Source organism: Drosophila bipectinata, chromosome 2L (assembly GCF_030179905.1).
Source record: "Drosophila bipectinata strain 14024-0381.07 chromosome 2L, DbipHiC1v2, whole genome shotgun sequence".
In the NCBI taxonomy this organism is placed as follows: Eukaryota; Metazoa; Arthropoda; class Insecta; order Diptera; family Drosophilidae; genus Drosophila; species Drosophila bipectinata.
The window spans coordinates 22,455,194-22,477,375 of record NC_091736.1 but is presented as its reverse complement, the minus strand read 5'-3'; the positions used below and the strand labels follow the sequence as shown (position 1 = coordinate 22,477,375).

General features: G+C 36.9%; 2 protein-coding genes across 10 annotated transcripts; one reads left to right on the top strand and one right to left on the bottom strand.

Moving 5' to 3' along the window:
• Positions 1-4,564: 4,564 nt before the first annotated feature.
• On the bottom strand, positions 4,565-21,140 carry LOC108125754 (transmembrane protein 65). 6 transcript variants are annotated; one of them, XM_070277177.1, is made up of 6 exons: positions 20,398-21,140; positions 7,097-7,138; positions 6,975-7,042; positions 6,717-6,920; positions 6,527-6,649; positions 4,565-4,580 (listed from the first exon to the last, which is right to left on the bottom strand). In XM_070277177.1, the coding sequence occupies exons 1-5, from the start codon at positions 20,699-20,701 to the stop codon at positions 6,557-6,559; spliced, it is 711 nt and encodes a 236-aa protein (XP_070133278.1). In that variant the 5' UTR covers positions 20,702-21,140; the 3' UTR covers positions 4,565-4,580; positions 6,527-6,556. The 6 variants fall into 6 exon arrangements, with proteins under 6 accessions (XP_070133278.1, XP_017097575.3, XP_070133282.1 ...); XM_017242086.3 differs by lacking the exon at positions 4,565-4,580 and having other exon boundaries at positions 6,417-6,649; XM_070277181.1 differs by lacking the exons at positions 4,565-4,580; positions 20,398-21,140 and adding an exon at positions 11,067-11,465 and having other exon boundaries at positions 6,417-6,649.
• Obp28a (Odorant-binding protein 28a) lies at positions 14,815-20,406 on the top strand. Of its 4 annotated transcripts, none has more exons than XM_070277182.1 (3): positions 14,827-14,934; positions 17,409-17,715; positions 19,671-20,406. In XM_070277182.1, the coding sequence occupies exon 3, from the start codon at positions 19,848-19,850 to the stop codon at positions 20,277-20,279; it is 432 nt and encodes a 143-aa protein (XP_070133283.1). In that variant the 5' UTR covers positions 14,827-14,934; positions 17,409-17,715; positions 19,671-19,847; the 3' UTR covers positions 20,280-20,406. The 4 variants fall into 4 exon arrangements, with proteins under 4 accessions (XP_017097618.1, XP_070133283.1, XP_070133284.1 ...); XM_070277183.1 differs by lacking the exon at positions 14,827-14,934 and adding an exon at positions 16,770-16,833; XM_017242129.3 differs by lacking the exon at positions 17,409-17,715 and having other exon boundaries at positions 14,815-14,934.
• Positions 21,141-22,182: the final 1,042 nt, after the last annotated feature.

Genomic DNA, 22,182 nt, shown 5'->3' with positions numbered 1-22,182 from the left:
TGTGCGGAATTGGTGAGCGGAGGGTTCCGCTCCGAATAAAGATTTCGATTGGCTAACTAAGTGAAGATCTTTTTTGTGTGAACGGGTTAGCGAAAGCTTTCCCGAGATATTTCCTTTCCAGCTTCGAGCACGTGGAAGCGCTTCAACCAGCTCGTCGCGGACAAAGGGGTGAGTGAGTACGAGTAGTTTTACATAAAGCCAGTCGAAGCGACGCGGAACATTCCGGTCGTCAAACTACCGCATCGTCCGATTCCCGGCCGAAGGGGGTCCACCAAGTGGACGGTTGCCTTCGCCATAGACACCGCGAGTGATCCGATAAAGAGCCCGATCCTAAAATGTCACCAGGGCATAGCCGAACCGTTCTTATGTAATGCTAGCTCGCGGAAAAAGACGGCTGAGTCCATTATAGAAAAGCGCGCAGATACGCAGCGAATCCACATACGCCAGGCGCAGTAAGCCTTTCACCACGAAGCGGTGCAGAAGAGCTTGAGGGTGTAATTTTTATTTTATTATTTGGAGAACAGAGAAAGAGATACATGAAATGAAATATTATTCGTTAATTCCCTAATTTATGCTAACTCTAGGATACATTACATTGGAATTCATTGCCCCCGCGCTACTATTGTAAGTTTTTCATTTTCAATCATTTAACCTAGCATCTAGTTGGTAGATACGTAAGCCAAGAAGGAAAACTGAATTTTTAGTGAAGTAAGGGGAAATAGGGATGGGGAAGCAGTAAATGTATAAGAACACTTTAGCCTAATAAACATGAATTTTATAATGAGATAAAAGAAAAATAATTCGCCTCGCTTAATTCGCCACCGCCTTGCCACTGAACCACCCCCAACTTTTGCGTTCTCGAGGATCTTGAGGATCCAAATGAAATCTGTTTTGAGAGGACTATGTTTGGCCTTCGCAGTTCGAGAGGCCGTGCACGCATTCTATTAACGATAGAATTTATGTTTGTCGAGGTAAGCATCAGGGAGAGAGAGGGGGCCCTATATGACCCACCCATTAGCCGACGAGGCCTAGCTGGCAACCGCGTGCAACCCCTTCTCTCAGCCGTAGATTCAAAGATGCCACCTCACCAGGTCGACTGTTCGTTACAAAGTAGAGGGGGAATCGGGTGTTTGACTTAGGGGCGGACGCGAGAAAAGGCCAGCGTTCCGCTAAGGATGGGAGGGAAGGCAAAGAAACTCCAAGTCAACAGAAGTATTAAAAATCTGTGATTCGTTAGGGTAAGCATAAATGTTACGTGTGTTAGGATTAAGAGTCTTGAATTTGGATGTTGTGGGAGTTTAAGTGTTGAGTAATGTCCAAGAGATCTCTGTGTTTTTTTTTAGGATAAATTATTGTTAGCGGTCAGATGGGAAGGGTCAGGGGAGCCACGGCCCTGGATGAGCTAGTCGGTGCCAGACCCATGCCGATAGGCGGACCGTCGGACCCGAAGGGGTCATAACAAATTAAAGATAACAAGATAATTTAATTTAACGAACAATAACAATCGAAATTTCAAAAACAACTCCAAATATAAATAAAAACAGAGTATTCCTTGACAAACCGGAAAATGAATTTCCAAAGTCGCTGAGTGGAGTAAGCTTGCTTTATTTAATTTTAACTTTTATGCATTGCGCTGCCACCTGTTTTTTGCAGCGTTAACCTAGTACTGTGACGACGAAAATCCGCTGTCGAAAATCCGCTAGCGAATTCGCACTTTATTCAGCTACCGAGCTAGTGTGACCAAAAAAATTAAGGAAAAGGGTAATACTGAACAGCTGTTGTTTGTAAACAAAAAACAAATAAGCAAAAATGAATTTAAAACGATTGGATGTTGGTGTTTTGTTTATGTATTTCGCCGCTAAGGAGCTGATTAAGAAAAAGAAAACTGGGTCAAAATCAAAATCAATCACAAATCATTTCAATGCCATTTTATGGCATTAAAATGCCCCTTGCGGGTCAAATCCTATATTATGGGCTTCGGCCTGACCGCACTAATTAATTTCAATTTATCCTCTCGCGCCGAAAATTTTTCGGCCCGACTATTTTTTTCTTTCATCAATTTTCCCTCCATGTTTTAGCTATCGAAATAAATAGAATTAATTCTTTCAACACCCCAAAATCAGCTGTTTATTTTTTTGATCCGGCAACGCCATTCAATTCGGTAGCTAAAATTTTCGTCGTCAGAGTACCGGAAAAATCTAGGAGACCAAAATTTCTTCTTCTTCCTATTTTTAAACAGTTTTTTTTTATGGAGTTTGACAGCTGTCACTCATGCGACAGCGGATTTTCGTCGTCACAGTACTATGCTTTAAGTTTCACTATAGGAAATTTGACCCATTTTTCTGGACGAAATTAATATCTCAAGAACGAAACAAGATATTTTAGCTCTGATTTTTGTTTAAAGAACTCCGATTTTGAAAAATTGTGGGCGTGGCATCGCGCCCTATTTAAAAATCACATAGTAACTCAAAAACTAAGCAAGATATTTCAATTTGGTTTTTTTAGTGTTTTATAAAGCCATAGTCTTCTTATGGAAAACTAGGCGTGGTATTTTTTTATACACTTGCAGAGGGTATTATAATTTTGGTCAAAAGTGTGCAACGCAGTGAAGGAGGCATCTCCGACCCTATAAAGTATATGCATATATTCTTGATCAGGATCACCTACTGAGTTGATATGAGCATGTCCGTCTGTCCGTTGGTTCGTCTGTCTGTCTGTTTCTATGCAAACTAGTCTCTCAGTTTTAAAGCTACTTGAAACTTTGCACACACCCTTCTTTCCTTTGCACGCAGTATATTAGTCGGAACGGCCGGGATCGGCCGACTATATCCTATAGCTGCCTATATCCTATAAATTTATCGGAAATGGTATAACTTTGGTGTTTTTAAAGTTAAAGAGTTATTATTGGAAGAATAATACGACATGACAAATTTCATAAGGATCGGCCGACTATATCCTATAGCTGCCATATAACTGAACGATCGGAAACAACCCAACTTTTGTGTTTTTGAAGATAGAAAACTTAGTACAAATTCTATTTTAGGTCAGATAATCCGACCTACCAAATTTCATAAGGATCGGCCATATAACTGAAGATAGAATTATCTATTTCTATTTTGAAGATAGAAGTTTGGGACTTTTTTTAGATTATATTGATATTTTGTATTATAATAAATTGGGTTATATTATCATATTCTTATAAGGATCGGCTAACTATATCCGATGTTTGCGTTATATATCCGGTTTTAACTGCAAGGGTATATCAACTTCGGCTACGCCCGAAGTTAGCTTTCCTTTCTTGTTTTTTAATGAAAAATCTCGTAGAAAGAAAATTAAACAATCTACAACATAGAATAAGTTTTATTGATGGACTCGGCTTGACTTACTTTAAATCTCTTTTTAAAAATGATATTTAATTCTAAAAATTCGTTTGCTAGACTACTTACATTTTCACTCTATTAAAAGGACAACACAAGTTTTTTGGACATTTCACATACAAAAACACATAATACGTGTAGTGTGTATTGATGAAAAGTATACATTTGAAAAATTTGGATTTTGTTAATTAGGTTTACAGTTTTTGCGTTTTTAAAATTGCACTAAAAATCTAAAATTGGAAGCTCATTTAAGCGTTAACATCAAAAGCTGATTGGTTGCGCATCTCCAATTCATGCTTAGAGGCTGAAATTATAGTCAACTTTCGTGTGTTACACACACGAATCGGCCGAAATCCTTTGATTTTTGATTTCGCGCTGTGATCGCTTGTCGATTGTTTAACTCCTTGTGCACCACACATCCTCTATAGTTTGCCGTATGGTTGTCCCGGTAGTTTCCATATTTCTTCACGGTACTGTTCTTGTCTGTAGTGTAGTCGGAGTTGTGGGCGCCCGCGCAGACCTAGTGGGTTCTTACTCATGGCAATTAGTGCATTACACTGGACCGTTGCGTTTATGTGGCTCTTCCACAGTGGTTCTGCGATGCAAAAGATATTGCAGTTTGTAAATTGGGTGGAGTTCGTTCTTCATCAACGACTTGCTTTCTCACTCGAGCTCGATCTTGCAGAGGGGTTGTGGCCTTTTGTCTTTGTTAAGAATGTTAACAACATTCTTGGCGTGGAAGCCCTTTTTTTTCAAAGCGGTTTTTTAGATCCGTGGCGGTGAAGTCGAGTTCAATTCCATTTAGTACCACTTGTAATAGATTTACCAATAGATTAGTTTTCCCCAACCTTCGCCAGCAGAGCAAATCTGTCGCTACTGGATCTGCCTGGTTCTTCGTCGATCTTCTGGATGCAGTTTATTTTTATTTTATTGCGCTTAATTTGAATTTAGCGGTCCATTCCATTTTGTGTGGTCGAGTCCGCTTTGGCACTTTCCGAAGTTGATGTTTTTGTACTCGCTGTAGTCGTTGACGTCGCGGCATTTTGCATTGCAGTAGTTGTCGCTGCAATTGCAGGAATAGTGCCTTTTTCTTTTGTACATACAATATTTATGCACTTTTGAACAGAATGTTTGATCCATATTGAACAAAAAACATGCAAGATATTCAACAAATAAGTTCTCGCCACCTTCTAGCAACAGCACCTGGCAAAGAAGTTGAAAAAGCCAAATTAATATAAGAATAATCTAAATTGCTCCAGTTGTTCTAAATTGCTCCCAAAAAGTGCATAATAAGAAGTGAAAGAAAAATTCAGCTAAAAAGGCTTTTATAAAATGACAAAATGTTGGTGTAGTATAGATAGACATATGGTATAGACACCCACAATTTGAACAATTAATGAAATTTAACAAAGAGTAAAAACTACTATAACTTTTCATTAATTGCAATACCTGTTTTTAAAGCGGTTTTTCTCATAACTGATTGTTGAACATAACCTTTTAGGGTTGAAGCATCATCGTTTAATGTTTTAATAATGCATTCACAATAGATTTGAAAAAGTTTGAAAACTTTTAAAAAATGTCTAAATGCCACATAAAGTGGTCAAGTGGTTCACTGCCTTAGACGCTAGAATAAGAATAATAAGAACTTAAAATTAAGTCATTATTCTTTTTGGTAAAATTTTCGGTAATACTCACTACTATTTCAAATAACTTATTTTACTTTGGTACTTAACTTCTTAGATAATATATATACTTTATTGAAAGTCATATTGTAAATTGTCTACATTATTCGGGGTAAATAAATCTTTTTCAGTGATGAAATTTCTTGATTGAAAAAATTGATTAAATTTAAAATATATTGAAAATGAAACATTACACATTTTCAGAGCTTATTTCGGTGTACATACAAAAAAAAAAATATTTTTTGTAGGTGTTTTTGGGATAGGTGTTAAATTATTTGCAGAGTAGAAAAAAAAACACATTTATCTTATTTGGTGACCAAACCGCATTGTAGAAATTTTGAAAAATTGTTAAACTCTTGCAATATATTTATAATACCGTCATCAAAGTTGAGTTTAAGCAATTATAGTAATTGGCGTCACTGTCAAAGAAAGTCTTTTGAGAAAAATAGTTTTATTTTGGGTTATATTCAATATGCTTGAAAAAGTTTTGTTCAAATGTTTAAAGAATTTTGTAAGTAAAGTAAAGTGAATTTTTTTGATTGATTGATATGATTTATTTCAGGCGCAAGGAAAACCCATGCCTGTAAGCATTTTTGGTACTGCATCGATGCTCTATGGCTTCAAAAGTAAAGAATGTCTATTTAAAAGATTAAACTTCCATTTTTCTGTCAAATAAAAAAAAAATTACAAATTAATAATTTGTTTTAATTATTAATAATGTTTTTCAAGGTGCCTACGTTAGCCTACAATGTTTGAGTATAAATTTTTATATATTTTAGATGGTAAGTAATAAGGTACAGTGAGTTTTTAGTTTCTATGAATTTTTTTTTTTACCCTTTTACATAGAATAATACATTTTTTAGAAACGGAGAAAATTTATAAAAAATACCTCAATAACTTTTAAATGTACTTTATTCCCGAATTTCTTTACGGTGATGCAGTACGATAATTCGTTTTTCAGTCTTGCAGCTATTTAACACAACTTGTTACTTTTCCTGCAGTATTGTAAGTCCGAATGATTGTTATTGAATAAACGTTCTATAGCTGACATGTTTAAGTGGTTATAACTTAGAAGTAGTGTAATAAGAAACTCATTAATATGATACATTCAAACAATTTAGAAATTGCAATTGGTTTACTGCGTAACAAAATAATGCGCTTTTTTAAAAAAGCTTTGTATTTTTGTAGTATATATTTTATTTTGGTTACACATAAATATCGATCAACTATTCCCTGTATCTACAATTTAACTGAATAAAAGATATTATCTTTTTTTTTTTTATCATGTTTATATATAGGGTATATGAGCTCCCGCTTCCTTCGAAGTTGACCTTCCTTTTTTAGAAAAAAATTGTAATCAATTCTAAAAGGGTGTGCCACGCATTTAATTTTTGTTTTGGTTTTAGCACTACATTAATGGTAAAATTTTCATTATAACATGGGTTTTAATATTTTAGGTTAAATTACTATTTTTGTTTTATGAAATGTACAATAATCCTAGTTGTCATCTACTATTTCTGCCTTCTCGTCCATAAACCATAATGGGCACATACCAAGTAGGCAACCGGCAGTGATGCCAATAATTCGGCCCTAAAAAATGATTCTTGTTATATCTTCTCAATTGAAGGAGACTTTCGTGAATGGTTTTCTAACTTACGAAACTTGTGGCTCGCTTGCTAGACTTAAGATCAAATTGCGCAGGAGTTAACATGGGCTGTTTAAGACCTAAAATTTGGCATCCGTTTTCAACGTAAGTGGCTAATGTTATTCCCATAATGTCGCTAATGGTATTGCCCAGACCAGCGGTTGCCATTGTGGAAATAGCCACAACCTGGCCCAAAGAGAGCTCAATATATTCACCCTGAAATATAAAGTGTTAAAGGTTCTACAATTTTGTTATGAAAGGAGATATTACCGCTATTATCATAATAAAATTATCCAGAAAACCAAAGGCGATAAACGGTACAGCATTTACAAAAAAGACTAAAAGTAAAAAACGCAATTATTTAATTCAAAGAAACTGAGTCTTAAACTTACTGCTGTACAATTGGCCGGCGGACGGTGGGGCTGCAGACTTCACTGTAAATGTAAAATTAATAACACATATAATTAATTAACTGGTTGATTTAATCGATACATTTTTTGTCTTTCATCTACAAACCGGCTGATAAATAAAATAATAATAACTTTTTAATAAATATAAACATGCATTTCTTGCTTAATAAACATTACAAAGTCTACTTTAAGATACTTTGATGGCATCGCATGTTTGAGTAGTTTTATAAAACATATTGAATAGTTCTAAAATAAAGCAAGATTGACACAGAAGCTCTTGACTGCTCTTGCAGTATTTTAACTTTTTGGTAATTTTACATTTTTTTTGTACCCAAAGAAAGTTTATTATAATTTTTAAAAGTAAAAAAGATGTAGCACTTTCCGTATCGTGAAGTGACACCTAGGCGCACCATTAATGGGGAAATATGAATTTGTATGCAATTAGAGAGCGTCTGGAATAAATAAATCCAGTAGTTCACCATTTGTGGGCTCCAGGTGCCTGGCCACCTTAAGGGGGGACATATGAGTAGGGGAAAAATTTAAAAAAAAATCAATAAATCACAAAAATCCTGCGTGTGCCGATAGCTGTTGATGTATAGAAACTAACCAAACTTGATTTTTTGTTCTAGATCAAAAATTAAGGACCATGCCCCCCTTCAACAAAAAAGGGCCAACGAAGAAATGATGCACAGCTGCCATTTTGTTTTCGATTTATTCGAAAAAAATTGATGTAGTACTTCGCGACTAATATTATAAAACCTATTTTACAAATTTTTGCTTTCATTTAGCCGATAAAAAATCCAGGAAATTTCCAATTTTTTTCCAGTTACGAACAGCGAAGATTGGCCCCGAGCGGGAAGAAAACGGAAAAAGGCCAAGAGCGGAAGTGTAAAAAAAAAAAGGAACAAACATTGGCAGGAGGTGTAAAAAATGTATAATAGTTAAAGTCGCTGAATGGTCAATCGGTGGAAGAATCCTATCAAATCATCAACACTTGTCACTTATTTAAAATAACATAAGTTCAATGGGCTTTGGCCAAAACACAGAAATGGTCATGACAAATTCCTATAGAAATACAGCCTTGGTTACGGGTTGCGTGGAGATTGGCCTTGTCTTCTCTCTTATCAAGAAGCCTCGATTAGAAAATCAATTAATACAATTACAGGCGTGCCTCGGATCCCATCTAACTTTTTTTATTGTGCATAGGGACACAGCTATGTATGACGACCAGCCTGGTACCCAGGACCGTAGCTGCCATGGGGCAGGTGGGGCGGTGCCCCAGGGCCCCCGAAGGGAAGGGGCCCCGCGGGGCAAAAGACTTTCGTATAGGGGCCCCAAATTTACTTGTTGCCCCAGGGCCCCCGAGGCTCTAGCTACGGCCCTGCTGGTACCTTTCGAACATGTGCTTGCTGGTAGAAGGTACAATATTCAAGTGAATAACGATAAATCCACCGCCACCACGTTTTCTCTCCGTCGGGGAAATTGCCCACCGGTCCACCTCAACAGCTCCCCCATCCCTCAAGTAGAAAACCCAAGATACCTGGGCTTGACGCTAGGCAGGAGGCTTACTTGGAAGCCTCACCTAGTCAAAAAGCGAAAGCAGTTTGAAGTAAGATTAAAAGCGTACTATTGGCTGATGGGTAGGAGGTCCATGGACGCCGCTTGCCTTGACCACAATTTGCTTGGATGAAGCTGTACATTAGTGTCTAGCATACACCTTCTCTAGCACCGACGATATACCGGACAGTTCGAGGACAGCTTTAGGGCGTTGCGCAGTGTTCGGCTTGACGAGCCCAATTTCTCCGAACTTCCCACTCGCGACGACACGTCTGATCTCTCCTGACCAGGGTGTTCCGATGATGGCACCTCCACGCGCAAGACCTCTCACCTCGTGAAAGCAAATTCCCAGCGTAGGGGCGTCTCGACGACCCTTTTCGGGAGTCTCTTCACTTGAGAGTTCCGGTTCCTTGAACTCACGGCCGACTACGTGTCACGTAGTTTTCGTGTGACTCAGAAGGGGCCTATTAAAAGAGGATTTACTGTTTTTGTTGAAAACAAATTTTGTTGAAAAAAGTTTTCTCTATGGAAAATATAGATAGGGAGGAGTAATTTTTCATTCGTCTAAGAGTTGTTGTTAGGAAAGCTTTCTTTGGAAAAAAGGCACTCTTTAAGTGCCCATTCAAACTTTTAAGTTAACGCAATAAAAACAAACGGCAGTGAATGCCCTGCTATCATTTTTTTTTATTCCTACGCACACATCAAATGTTAAAAATGCGTGCGCTTTTCCTACCAGTGGTCAACGTTGATGATATCATAACCTTCAAAAATGATTGGGATTCTCACACCAAAAATTGTAACACGATCTTCAAATCTCTACAGCCAACATGAAATGTCAGTTGGACAAATGTGTGTTGTTTAAATCAGTGTTCAGCAGGGCCTTATCCCAAGGGCATAGGAAATTTCTCTAATATTTCTGTCTCAAAAGTTTGAACTTTTAACGGACGCCTCCAACTTTGTATTGGAGCCTTTTTGGCTCAAAGCAGTCAAACAGTGCTCGCGAATAACTGGTGGAATATCTGGCGGTTTTCAACATCAAAATGCGGTATAAATTGAAAACTAACGGCTAGCGGGAATTATAGCTATTTTCAAAACAAAATTGACAGAACGAATCGTACGAATTGTATTTTTATACCCTTGCAGAGGGTATTATAATTTTGTCCAAAAGTTTGCAACGCAGTGAAGGAGATATCTCCGACCCTATAAAGTATATATATTCTTGATCAGGATCACCTCCTGAGTTGATATAAGCATGTCCGTCTGTCTGTTTCTACGCAAACTAGTCTCTCAGTTTTATAGCTATCGACTTGAAACTTTGCACCCAACATTCTTTCCTTTGTACGTATATGAATTTTCGGAAATGGTATAACTTTGGTATTTTTAGAGTTAAAGAGTTCGGATTTTTATACGACTATACGACTACATACGACTATAGTTGGCGGATCCTTAAATCATAATATAATTAATAAATTACAATAAAATTTCTAAAAAAAAAAAGTCCCAAGCTTCTATCTTCAAAAATACCAAAGTTGGTATTTCTACCAAAAACCATTTTCGATCGTTCAGTTATATGGCAGCTATAAGATATAGTCGGCCGATCGAAATTTAGTAGGTCGGGTCAATTCACCAAAAATAGAATCTGTACTAAGTTCCAGCTTTCTATCTTCAAAAACACGAAAGTTGGGTCATTTCCGATCGTTCAGTTATATGGCAGCTATTGGATATAATCGGCCGAAATTAGTCCTTTCAAGAAGCCTTGTAAATATTCCCGATTAGAAAATAGGCTAGTGACAGACATTTGCTATATATATCCGACGTGTAGCATCGTGAGTTTTCAACCGCCCTGAACTGCGCAGTCAACGTGCTCATTTGCTAATGTATAATTGTGCCGCTTCTAATGAGTCTTTGAAGATGCGGGTTACGTATCGAACTTTCGCCCCCAATGTAGAGCGCCCGGTGGAATGAGAGAGTTTGCGCCTTCGTATGCAAAAGTGCCTCACGATAACGGAAAGAGATAACACTTCAAGATGCCGGTTGAGTCGGTGCTATGATCAAGAAAGTTATCTGATGAGCCTTTGAAAGAAAAATTGAATGTTTTACCTCTGTATACAACTGTGAGTGTTGGATACGTCCTCCGACTCTGAGTTTGGTGTCCTAGTCTATAAGACAGTGCGACAGTGATTTGGAACTTTTGAAGAGACCTAGTAGGAATTGTTCATTAGGTGGAATATAGTATAAAACCGTGTTTGAAATTTTTCTTTTTTCTTCAGACTTTGACGCCATTTTTCCGGTACAACTTCCAAGAAATAGTATCATTTTTGACACATATAAAAATTGTCGTTAATTCTGAATATAACGAGACCAATTTCATTATGAAATTATGACAGAAATTTACCTTTGTTATTGTTTTCCTAAAATTTTTACAGTGAGTACTAGCTGGAAGTACTAGCTGGACAAGCAACTTGAGCATGTTGCAACCATCGAATTCTTACCGCCTTGATTTTATCAAAGATTTGAGAAGTCGATGTTCGTTTCGAAGAAGGGTGTTTTATGCGATTAATAAATCGCAAAACATAACCTAGACAGTGTATAAGCTTCAGCGAAGATGAGATGCAATTGAGAATGGATTGTCCGTCTTGACAACCACCTGTGCAGCTAGGCAGTTGGTTTTGACCTCGCCTTGTACGAGGGCCGCTATATATATTTCTGGCCTAGGCCATACTAAGTGTTGCCTGGCGCCGTCTGACGTTTTCATTGGGAAGTTTGACATGTTTTAGCAGAAACGTGCTCAGAACGATTTGACGTACGGCCATAATTTGTATAGCTTAGAGAGACGCCCCAATTGAGAATGTCTGGTTTTGACGCAAGAAGCTGAGAACACGACATACAATATCTTATCACTAGAAAGAGAGAAGAGGAACTTTGAGAGCTTGATTTACGAAGCCATCAATTTGCGCATTTAATCGTTACCTCATTAATATTAAAAAACCTTATGTATAACCGTCATAAATAAATATAAATATATCTAGGTGACATTAAACCGAGTTACCAAAGGTGTTACTGGTTAAGCTGAGATTAAGTTACCTTAATTAGGGTATTGATTATGGAAGATTAGCGGGTTGTTCTAAAATATGTAAAATAGTTAAGATCCGGGCCATTTTCGCAGTAGCTTAATTCAAAATCTCTGATGCTAACCGTGTGGGTCTCTTTACCGTGTGTGAAGTCGTAAACCACAGTCGAGTCTACGTGAATTTTCAATAGGTGTTTAGCCCTCGTGTAATAAAGTGAAAATCAGTGGAACTATATCTAGCAGCTTTAGTGCTACGAGTGATTTTTTCACAACATGTCAACACATGCTTTCGAAGTTTAGAATTTTGTAGTTTTTGATAGTTTTGAATTTTACATAAGCTCGGTTTCTCTTAGTGTACATATATCTATGCACTTGTAAGACTCCCGCACCATCAACGACAAAGAATCTAAACTCTAAAACATATTTATATATAATAAATAAATATGTATACATAAATATACATTGGCGATAAGGCCGCTTTTAGGTAAATTACAGCTTACAGCCCTCGGAAGATCGATCTTTCTACACTGGATCTGGAGTGAATATTGTGAGTCAGGCAGAAGCTGCTGAAATAGTTTATAGTTTATTTATTATGTTTAAGCCGACTCTTTTTCGGCAGATCGACTTCAACGGGCCTATCTTGAAAGAGCTTTAGCTCCGCAATGTCTATGTCTATGTCAATGTCTTCGCTATGTCCAGTCGGACACTCTCTGCTCATATCATTAAGTCACTGCTTATCATTATAAACTGGTTTATCACAATTTTTGACTTATAACGTGCAATTTTTAAATTCGGCCTTTTTATTATGGAGCGGATTGACTTCATTGAAAACCCTCAATAACCAAACATATATTATATTATATTTTCTAATGATTCGTCAACGCATAGAAATAAATAAAGTAAACAAATTAAGCACCAAAGATCCAAAACCTGCCAATTAATGCGTCTCTCTTACTGAAACTTTTGCGTGTAAATATAATAAAGGGCGTTTTATTTAGATGTGTAGATCTTTAAGTTGGCGTTACTTTTCAAGATGGCAACCGATTTAACAGCTATCAAGTGATTTATTCTCAGTTTGGTTTAGCAACTCATCATGAATAGACTCACACCTAAACAACGTTTGTTGCAAATAGTTCCATTTTATTTCGAAAATAATGATTCTGTTTCCTCTAAAAAAATCACCCTAGTATATAAAAATAAAAAATTCTCAAATTATGATGAGATAAGTAGTTAGTTGGTATAGAATAGTTTCAAAACTATTAAGGTCTTCTCAACTCTACCATAAGCTTCCAGATGCTGATAGAAACAACTGCAAATTGTAAAAATGCATTTTAAATATCTGTTCTTAAATGTTTAAACATTTATATGTTTTTATACCCTTGCAGAGGGTATTATAATTTTGGTCAAAAGTGTGCAACGCAGTGAAGGAGACATCTCCGACCCTATAAAGTATATATATTCTTGATCAGGATCACCTCCTGAGTTGATATGAGCATGTCCGTCTGTCCGTCTGTCCGTCTGTCCGTCTGTCCGTCTGTCTGTCCGTCTGTCTGTTTCTACGCGAACTAGTCTCTCAGTTTTAAAGCTATCGTCTTGAAACTTTGCACACACCCTTCTTTCCTTTGCACGCAGTATATAAGTCGGAACGGCCCGGATCGGCCGACTATATCCTATAGCTGCCATATAACTGATTGATCGGAAATGGTATAACTTTGGTGTTTTTAGAGTTAGAGAGTTCAAATTTGACATGTGAGCTATTTTTGGCAAAACATTACGTCATGCCAAATTTCATAAGGATCGGCCGACTATATCCTATAGCTGCCATATAACTGAACGATCGGAAATGACCCAACTTTCGTGTTTTTGAAGATAGAAAGCTGGAACTTAGTACAGATTTAATTCTTGGTCAGTTGATCCAACCTACCAAATTTCATTAGGATCGGCCGACTATATCCCATAGCTGCCCATAGCTGAACGATCGGAAATGGTATTTGGTAGAAATATCAACTTTCGTATTTTTGAAGATAGAAGTTTGGGACTTTTTTTAGATTTTGTATTGTAATAAATTGGATTATATATTCCTATTCCCATAAGGATCGGCCAACTATATCCGATGTTTGCGATATATATCCGGTTTTAACTGCAAGGGTATATAAACTTCGGCTCCGCCCGAAGTTAGCTTTCCTTTCTTGTTTATTATACCCTTGCAGAGGGTATTATAATTTTGGTCAAAAGTGTGCAACGCAGTGAAGGAGACATCTCCGACCCTATAAAGTATATATATTCTTGATCAGGATCACCTCCTGAGTTGATATGAGCATGTCCGTCTGTCCGTCTGTCTGTCTGTTTCTACGCGAACTAGTCTCTCAGTTTTAAAGCTATCGTCTTGAAACTTTGCACACACCCTTCTTTCTTTTGCACGCAGTATATAGCGCTTTGTAGCTAACCCGCTCAGTTCTTGAATGTAGACTACTAATTTTTAAATTATGTGATCCGTCCGATACAAGACCACCAAGCCGTCGAGCAAGAGCCGGACTCTAGCTTGCCCAAGCAATGGCGAATCCTTCTTCACCCACACCGTTACACGTTTAAACAATTGGAAGTCAATGAGCTCGGATACTCCTAATCCCCGGATTGCACAATCTGCTGCATAATCCATGCAAAATTAGGAACGGTTTAAAGCAGTGATCGGTACTCAATACATTGATATAATTTTAATGCTTTAGTATTAGTAACGAATAGCAGAGAGTAGGTTCAGAGCATGACGTTTCATACCTGTAACTTTGCCGATAGATCGGCGTATGTGGCAGCCTTTTTGCGGTGCGGTTCCAGAGTGGGGCAGGTCGCGATTCACGGTGGCGAGGTGAGTGTGTTAGGTTAGGTCATGGTTGAGCGAACCTAATGTGTTCTTTTGGTTCACCGGATCGGAAGTCTCGGTGAAAGGTGTGAGAGATCTTTGTTGAAAGAGAAGCGAAATTCGAGCGGGGTGCATACAGGATTAGTTCGCTGCAAGGCCGCGCGAAATCTTCTAAAAGCCTAGAATCCGGAAAAAGCAAGCCTGACCGGAGCTGTCACCGTAGGATTGAAAGCAGCAAGGACGACAGTTTTTTTTTTTTGGAGGAGACGCCGATATTGATCTGTGGCAGACTCGAGCACATGAAAGCGCTCCAACAGCTCGTCGCGGAATAAAGGAGTGAGTACCACACCAAAAGCCGTAAATTGTAAACCTTTTTAAAGCCAATTGAAGCGATACGGAGTTCTCCGTTCCACCAAATAAGGGGCTTCACCAAATGGACGATTGTCCTTACCTATGAAACCGAGTTCGAGCCCCCCTTTTTTTTGATATCCCGAGTAATGAAAAAGGTTGCTTCTCCGGGCCGGTCTAGAAATGCGTTCCATAGATATGTTGCGATCCCACGTACGCCAGTCGCAATCATCCCTTCTCTACAGAGCAGTGAAAGGATGCATATCGTTTAAGTTTCATTTATAGATTGTTTGATTCAAATACTTTTTAAAGTCGAGCCAAATATTCTTTTGGAACCCGATATCTGCCTAATTTAAATTACATGCAGCACTCATGCAGATTAATTAAGTCTTTATAGTATTTGGGTAAGCATAGGAATTAAATTGTAGTTAAGTAGAATAAGAGAAAATAATGAATTGTTCATTATTTCAATTGAATAATGAATTGAAGGGAAAGTAAGAGATGTGGAATGTGGAAGTAAGAAATGAATTCCATAGATATGTTGTGATCCCACGTACGCCAGTCGCTATCATCCCTTCTCTACAGAGCAGTGAAAGGATGCATAACGTTTAAGTTTCATTTATAGATTGTTTGATTCAAATACTTTTTGAAGTCGAGCCAAATATTCTTTTGGAACCCGATATCTGCCTAATTTAAATTACATGCAGCACACATGCAGATTAATTAAGTCTTTATGGTATTTGGGTAAGCATAGGATAAGAGAAAATAATGAATTGTTCATTATTTCAATTGAATAATGAATTGAAGGGAAAGTTATATGTGGAATAGAGAATCATTAGACATTTAAGCATAGCTCGAAAATAACTGTTAACCTGTGGCTGGCGTCTCAAAATAAGTGTGGTTCAATGAGTCTTTGATTAAAAAGTCTGAGAGAAACCGTTTGCTTTGTTGGTATACAAACTTTTTGTATATTCGCAACCAGTTTATTATTCTCAACAATCCACTGTATAAGCGGTATATTATGAATTGTTAGGTAAACTTTCGTTATGATCCGAGCTCCTTCTATTCTTTTGTCAATATGCAACGTAAATCAAATATTTTTTCTCGTTCCCTATCATGTAAAAATATTTCACATTCTTCTGAGCTAGGTATTGCTAATCTCTTTGCGTCATTTTTTCAAACAATTTATACGTCCGATTTATATAACCTCAATTATTCGTATTCCTATAAATTATAACGCATGCGTCTAAGTGTAAGGTTATAACGTTCAATCGCAGTGTGCCTCACATCGTCTCCTACTCACTAGGGAATAACGTCTTAGATCCGGTTTTCCTAATAATCTTGGAGTCCTTTTTGACAATAGGTTGTCGTCCAATGGACACATATCATTATCAAACGTTGGTCAACAAAATTTTTTGATCATCCTTTCACAACTAAAACTATTGTATTCCTATCTTGGAATACTGTTCGTGAGTTTGGAGTCCGCAATGTTCATCAAAGGACGATTGAATCTGTCCAAAAGCAGTTTCTGTTATTTGCATTAAAAATTTTAAGCTGGGATACTGTCACTTGCCTTCCGTCGGTCGTATTGTTGCCGGTTAAACAGATCATTGTTAATAAAAAAATAATTCAAAAAGTTACACATTGTACCACTGTGCATCGAACAGAATTCAATGTGTTTGGCTATTAATTGACTTTTTCGGTCAATGAGGGTCTCTGTGCGAACCTCAATCATATCTTTTGTGAGCGATGTTCAGTAGGCGAGCATTTTACGAATCTCTCAACTCTCCAATCAAAAGAAAGTAAGTCCTGCTCTGAAAGAGAGTGATTATCAAAATTTTGTTCGGTTGTTTTCTTAAAATTAAGATAAGGAAAAAAAGGTTAAAGGTAGGAAAAAGGTTATTTGCGAACTGTGAGCATTGGTATTAGTAACGAATAGCAGAAAGTAGGCTGTGAGCATGACGTTTTACACATATATACTTTATGTGTATGGCAGAGCTCGGGCAGAGAAATTTTCTATGCCCGGAGGATAGGGCCGTGCCGACCACTGGTCTAGGGCAACAGTAGACAGGAAAATCACTATCATCCAACTAATAAACCTATTCAAATACCAAAAAAATGTGATAACGAAGCGTCTTTCCGCTCTGATACGATTATGTCGTTAATCGAAAATCAGTATGGCGTAAATCTTATAAATGCACGCCCACTGCACAGAAGTTTAAACAGATAAATCGAACGCCTCAATTGTTATTGAGGACAATTGAATGGAATAAATATTGATTTAATAATTAACTAGAGAAAAGATAATTCGCCTCGTTTAATTGGCCGCCCCCTAGCCGCTAGTCCCACACTTTAGCCCCACACACCGCTAGTCCCACACACCGCTTGGAATTCTGCAGAAAGGGTCGGACCACGGCCACAATGGTTTTGAGTTTAGTTAAGCAGTAAAGTTTCTCGCGTAGGATTTTAGGAGGGAAAGGACCAACTTTATCATGATCACGAGAGCAAAAGGATGGAAGAGATGGCGCTACAGTCGCTTGGAAAGCAGTATCAGTCAGCAAACCAATATCTAACCACGCCTGGAAATTGGCACCTAGAACCGATCGTCCCCTAGAAGAGAAGAAGGACGATTCTAATTCAGTTGTAGCAGTTACGAAATGACCAAGTCCCAAGAGAAACAGCCAGCGACTCGCATCACCTGGAAATTAGCATGATCAGAATGAGATGCAAAGCAGAAAAAAGAAGAACAAAAAGCAGCGTGTATTGGTGGTATGTATTTAAAAGAAGTATTTGTAATGTTTTTTAGGTTATGAAAGTAAAGTAAGAAAAGATGAATCCAGCAGAGGCAGAGAAGGGGGCAGCGTTGAAGGTGCCGACAGCTGTCGGCACAGACTGTTCCGCTGGAGAGCGTATCCAGAGAGAGATAAAGAAGAGAGAGTTAGAGGCTTCGAACAGAACAGTATAATACATACTTATTATATACCATCTGAAAGGTATTGATTTGTAGATCATATATATACATATATATTGGATCGTGCTTCAACGGATCAAAAGATATATAGATTCAATCTTTATTTTCAATTTTTAAAATAAAAGTTATTGCGTAATTTTTCTATAAAAATTGATACTTAATAATTATTACTAATTTTTTATTATTAAAATAATTTTAATTATTAAAAATCAGTTTTTTTCGTAAAAATTAAGAAATAACTTTTATTTTGTAATTTTTTGCTTTTTTAGTTATAATCGTTACAGTCCCTGGTTTATGCGATGGAAATCACGATTTCTTGAAACCGCGATATATATAGATATATATATATCTTTAGTCTGGTCAGACTTTTACAAAAAGTAACAAGAAAGGAAAGCTAACTTCGGGCGGAGCCGAAGTTGATATACCCTTGCAATTAAATCCGGATATATATCGCAAACATCGGATATATTTGGCCGGTCTTTATAAGAATATCATAATAAAATCAATTAATTACAATAAAATAATTAAATATCTAAAAAAATCCCAAGCTTCCATCTTAAAAATACCAAAGTTGGTATTTCTATCAAAAACCATTTCCGATCGTTCAGTTCAGTTCGTTCATCCGATCGTTATGAAATTGTGTAGGTCAGATTAAATGACCATATCTAAAATCTGTACCAATTTTCAGTTTTCTATCTTCAAAAACGCCAAAAGTTGGGTTTTTTCCGATCGTTCAGTTATATTGCAGCTATAGGATATAGTCGTCCGATCCTTAAAATAACTCTCGTGTAAAATTTGAACTCTCTAACTTTAAAAACACCAAAGTTGTACCATTTCCGATCAATCAGTTATGTATGTATGTATATGGCAGCTATAGGATATAGTCGGCCGATCCCGGGCGTTCCGACATATATACTGCGTGCAAGGGAAAGAAGGGTGTGTGCAAAGTTTCAAGACGATAGCTTGAAAAGTAAGAGTCTAGTTTGTGTAGAAACAGACGGACGGACATGCTTATATAAACTCAGGATTATCCTGATTCGACCCCTATGCACTATACCCCTATACCCCTATATTGACCAAAATTATAATAACCTCTGCAAGGGTATTCAAAACTCCGAAACTTTCATGGGATCTTTAAAAACCTTTTTTAAGCTTTTAATTACTTGGGACTATCCTTTAAAAAAGAAACATGTTTTCATTTCTGTCTGTTTATTTACATAGCAGCTATAGGACATAGACAGCCGATCCCGATTCTGACCGATCAAATTTTAATATCGTTTGCTTTAAAACTTTTATTATACCTGCAATGGTATAACCTACTTCGGCCGCAGCGGGGAATTAATCCCGAGTTACATGATTTAAAAATGGATGAATATCCGTTAATCCATTTGAATTTAATAATACGTTTACTTCAGCTAGCTTTTCTTTTTCGATAAGTATTTATTGGTAGTTTTTAAGAAAATGAAAAACAGTTTGCTTTAATATAAATTTGATTTGAACTTTAAAATGTTTCTAGTAAATTTTTTTAATAGGAGGTTTGAAGGTTGAGCCTGGTAGTGTTTAAAGTTCTATTTTTTGCTTTGTTGTGATATTTTAATAAGTATATATAAGTATATTATACTTAAAGTACTTATACACGCATTATGTTTTTCGGGTACATGCATGTTTTTAATGGGCGGTGCAAAACGTATTTGTCTTTGACGTATTCAATACGTTAATAAGTAACAATTAATTAGGTGTTTCTTTCTTTTAGTTGATAAAGAATTTAATAACAACAATCGTGATTTGGAAAATTAGCTGGATAGCTTATAATGGTTGCTGAACGACGCAGTATGTAATTTCACAGTCCAGAGAACTTAGCGTCGACTATAAAAGAGTCATTGGCTCTTTTGAAATAGTATCACATTTGGTCCAACTTCAGTTTTTAAACATGCAGCGTTCGTGGATGTTATTTGTGTCAATGGTCCTACTCTGCGCTTCATCTGTGCGCGGCTTCGACGAAAAGGATGCTATGGCCAAGATGATGGAAACATCAGAGGCTTGTGTGGGCAAGGTTGGCGCAAATGATGTTGATCTTCAGGAGCTGATAAAAAAGCAGCCAGCTTCAACTTACGAAGGAAAATGCCTTCGAGCTTGCGTAATGAAGAGCTTTGGTTTGCTCAGCGAAAGCGGAAAGTTAGACACGGGGGCCGCACATGAAAAAGCTAAGCAGTATACTGGGAACGATCCAGCAAAATTAAAACTGTCTCTTGAGATAGGAGACACTTGTGCTGCTATAAGTGTGCCAGAAGACCACTGCGAAGCCGCTGAAGCCTACGGAACTTGTTTTAAAGGAGAAGCTATTAAGCATGGCCTTATGTAGATCCAACTTTTAACATTGACTGGACCACAAAATTGAAAGCCCATCCCTGAAAACTTGTAAAATCCGAACATTATTGTACCCGCTTCTAGATAAGAATCAATAAAAGCATTTTACTTACTTTTAAAGAGCTTTTTCTTTTTTTCATCATCAATCTTTCCCAGAGCATCACGCAGATTACAACGCTCATCCTCATCCAGGTTACATAGAAGTTCCATCGCCCGTTCCGTGCTCAGGTGTGTACTAAACTTTGAGTAGCTCCTGCAAGCAGCAGAGCAACAGTGCGAGAGAGCCCGGGTTTGCTTTACAAAATGCGCACCGCCGGGAGATTTGTTACCAATTTTTGACCTAACAGAGATAGTCGACGATAGGAGTTGACGCTGATGAATTAATATTCTAAGCCCAGAAAGCGATTGTCGTTGCATTGTGGCTAAGTATTTGCAATTGTAAAATTAGATGATAGATAATTGCATTTGCCCAAAAAAAACCGTTCCGACCTAGGGTAATAAAATTATTAAAAAATTCTTAACACACTGGACTACAACGCGTGTCCTGCAGACTGAAAAGTGTCGTGGGCGCCAAAGCTCCTCGTCGTATAAAGCTTTTAGTCTATCTGCAAACTTTGTGGCTGGAACATGCACGAGAGTCACATAAACAAAAATTTATTTATTGAGACACTGTTACACGCATAAGCTTTTAATGTTCCCTCTCAGTGGTATTTTTCACAAAATTGCCAACGGTCCTTCTAAATTTTCTCTACTAACGAGAATCTTTAATAATTTAAGAGCTTATGTAATAGTTATAAATTCCATTAATTTAAATGTATTTATTCATAATTTTGATTTATAATAACTGGAGGGTGTCATTATTCAACTATATTTGGCATACATGTCAAAAAAGTAAGACGGCAACTATATTTGGCATATTTTGGTATACATGTCAAAAAAGTAAGACGGCAGTGACACTGATGATAAAATAAATACAGTCGAGTCCCGATAATTCCAAATGGCAAGGGGATCACTTTTTTTACGAATTAGACGGGAATTCAATTTATCGAGATTTCTATTTAACGGGGCTCAAAAATGAAAGAGTCGAATAAACGGGATTTTTACATTTCACATTATGTTTACATATGTATTTATCTTTATTAAAATTAAACAAACATTATAAGTATGTACATTTTTCAAATGAGGGAAAAATTAAACTATAACATTAAATTGTAATAATAAAAAATTAAACAATTAAGCAAAAACATTAAATTATAAAAAACAAAAATTCAAGCTTTAAAATAATTGGTAATTTTTGGTAATAATAATTGGTAACAGCAAACTAAACGAAAACAGTGAGAGAAACACAGTGAGAGAAACACATGATGCATAGCGACATAAAGGCGGCATAGCTGTCTGAAAAATCTAACGGTGCTTTAACTACAAAAAATTTTGCATCGCATTACGATTTATAAGAGGTTAAATATTCTTTGCGTTGCGCCAAATACTATGAATTAACGAGGGGACCAAAATGTATGGAATTAACGTATGGAATAATTTAATGTAAGGAATAAACGAGTTTTTTTCAAGGGGTCAGAATTTTTTACGAATTATCGCGATTCTTCATTTAGCAGGGTACGAATTATCGGGATTCGACTATAGAATAAATTAGGAAAACTGTTTTCATTTTTCAATGAAAGAATTATTTCTTCTAGATGTTTGTCTTCTTAGCATTGTCCCATACTCATCATCGGTAGTCCCAGTTTCCTTATTAGCCGAACTTCGTATGTAGTTTACTGGAATTTGTAGGATCTGGATCTGGGGGATCTGTAGGATATGAATACAATTGGATCTACTTTGTAACACTTCTTTGTAATACTTCAAAATAGTTTAAAAAAATGAATATTAAATACATGCTC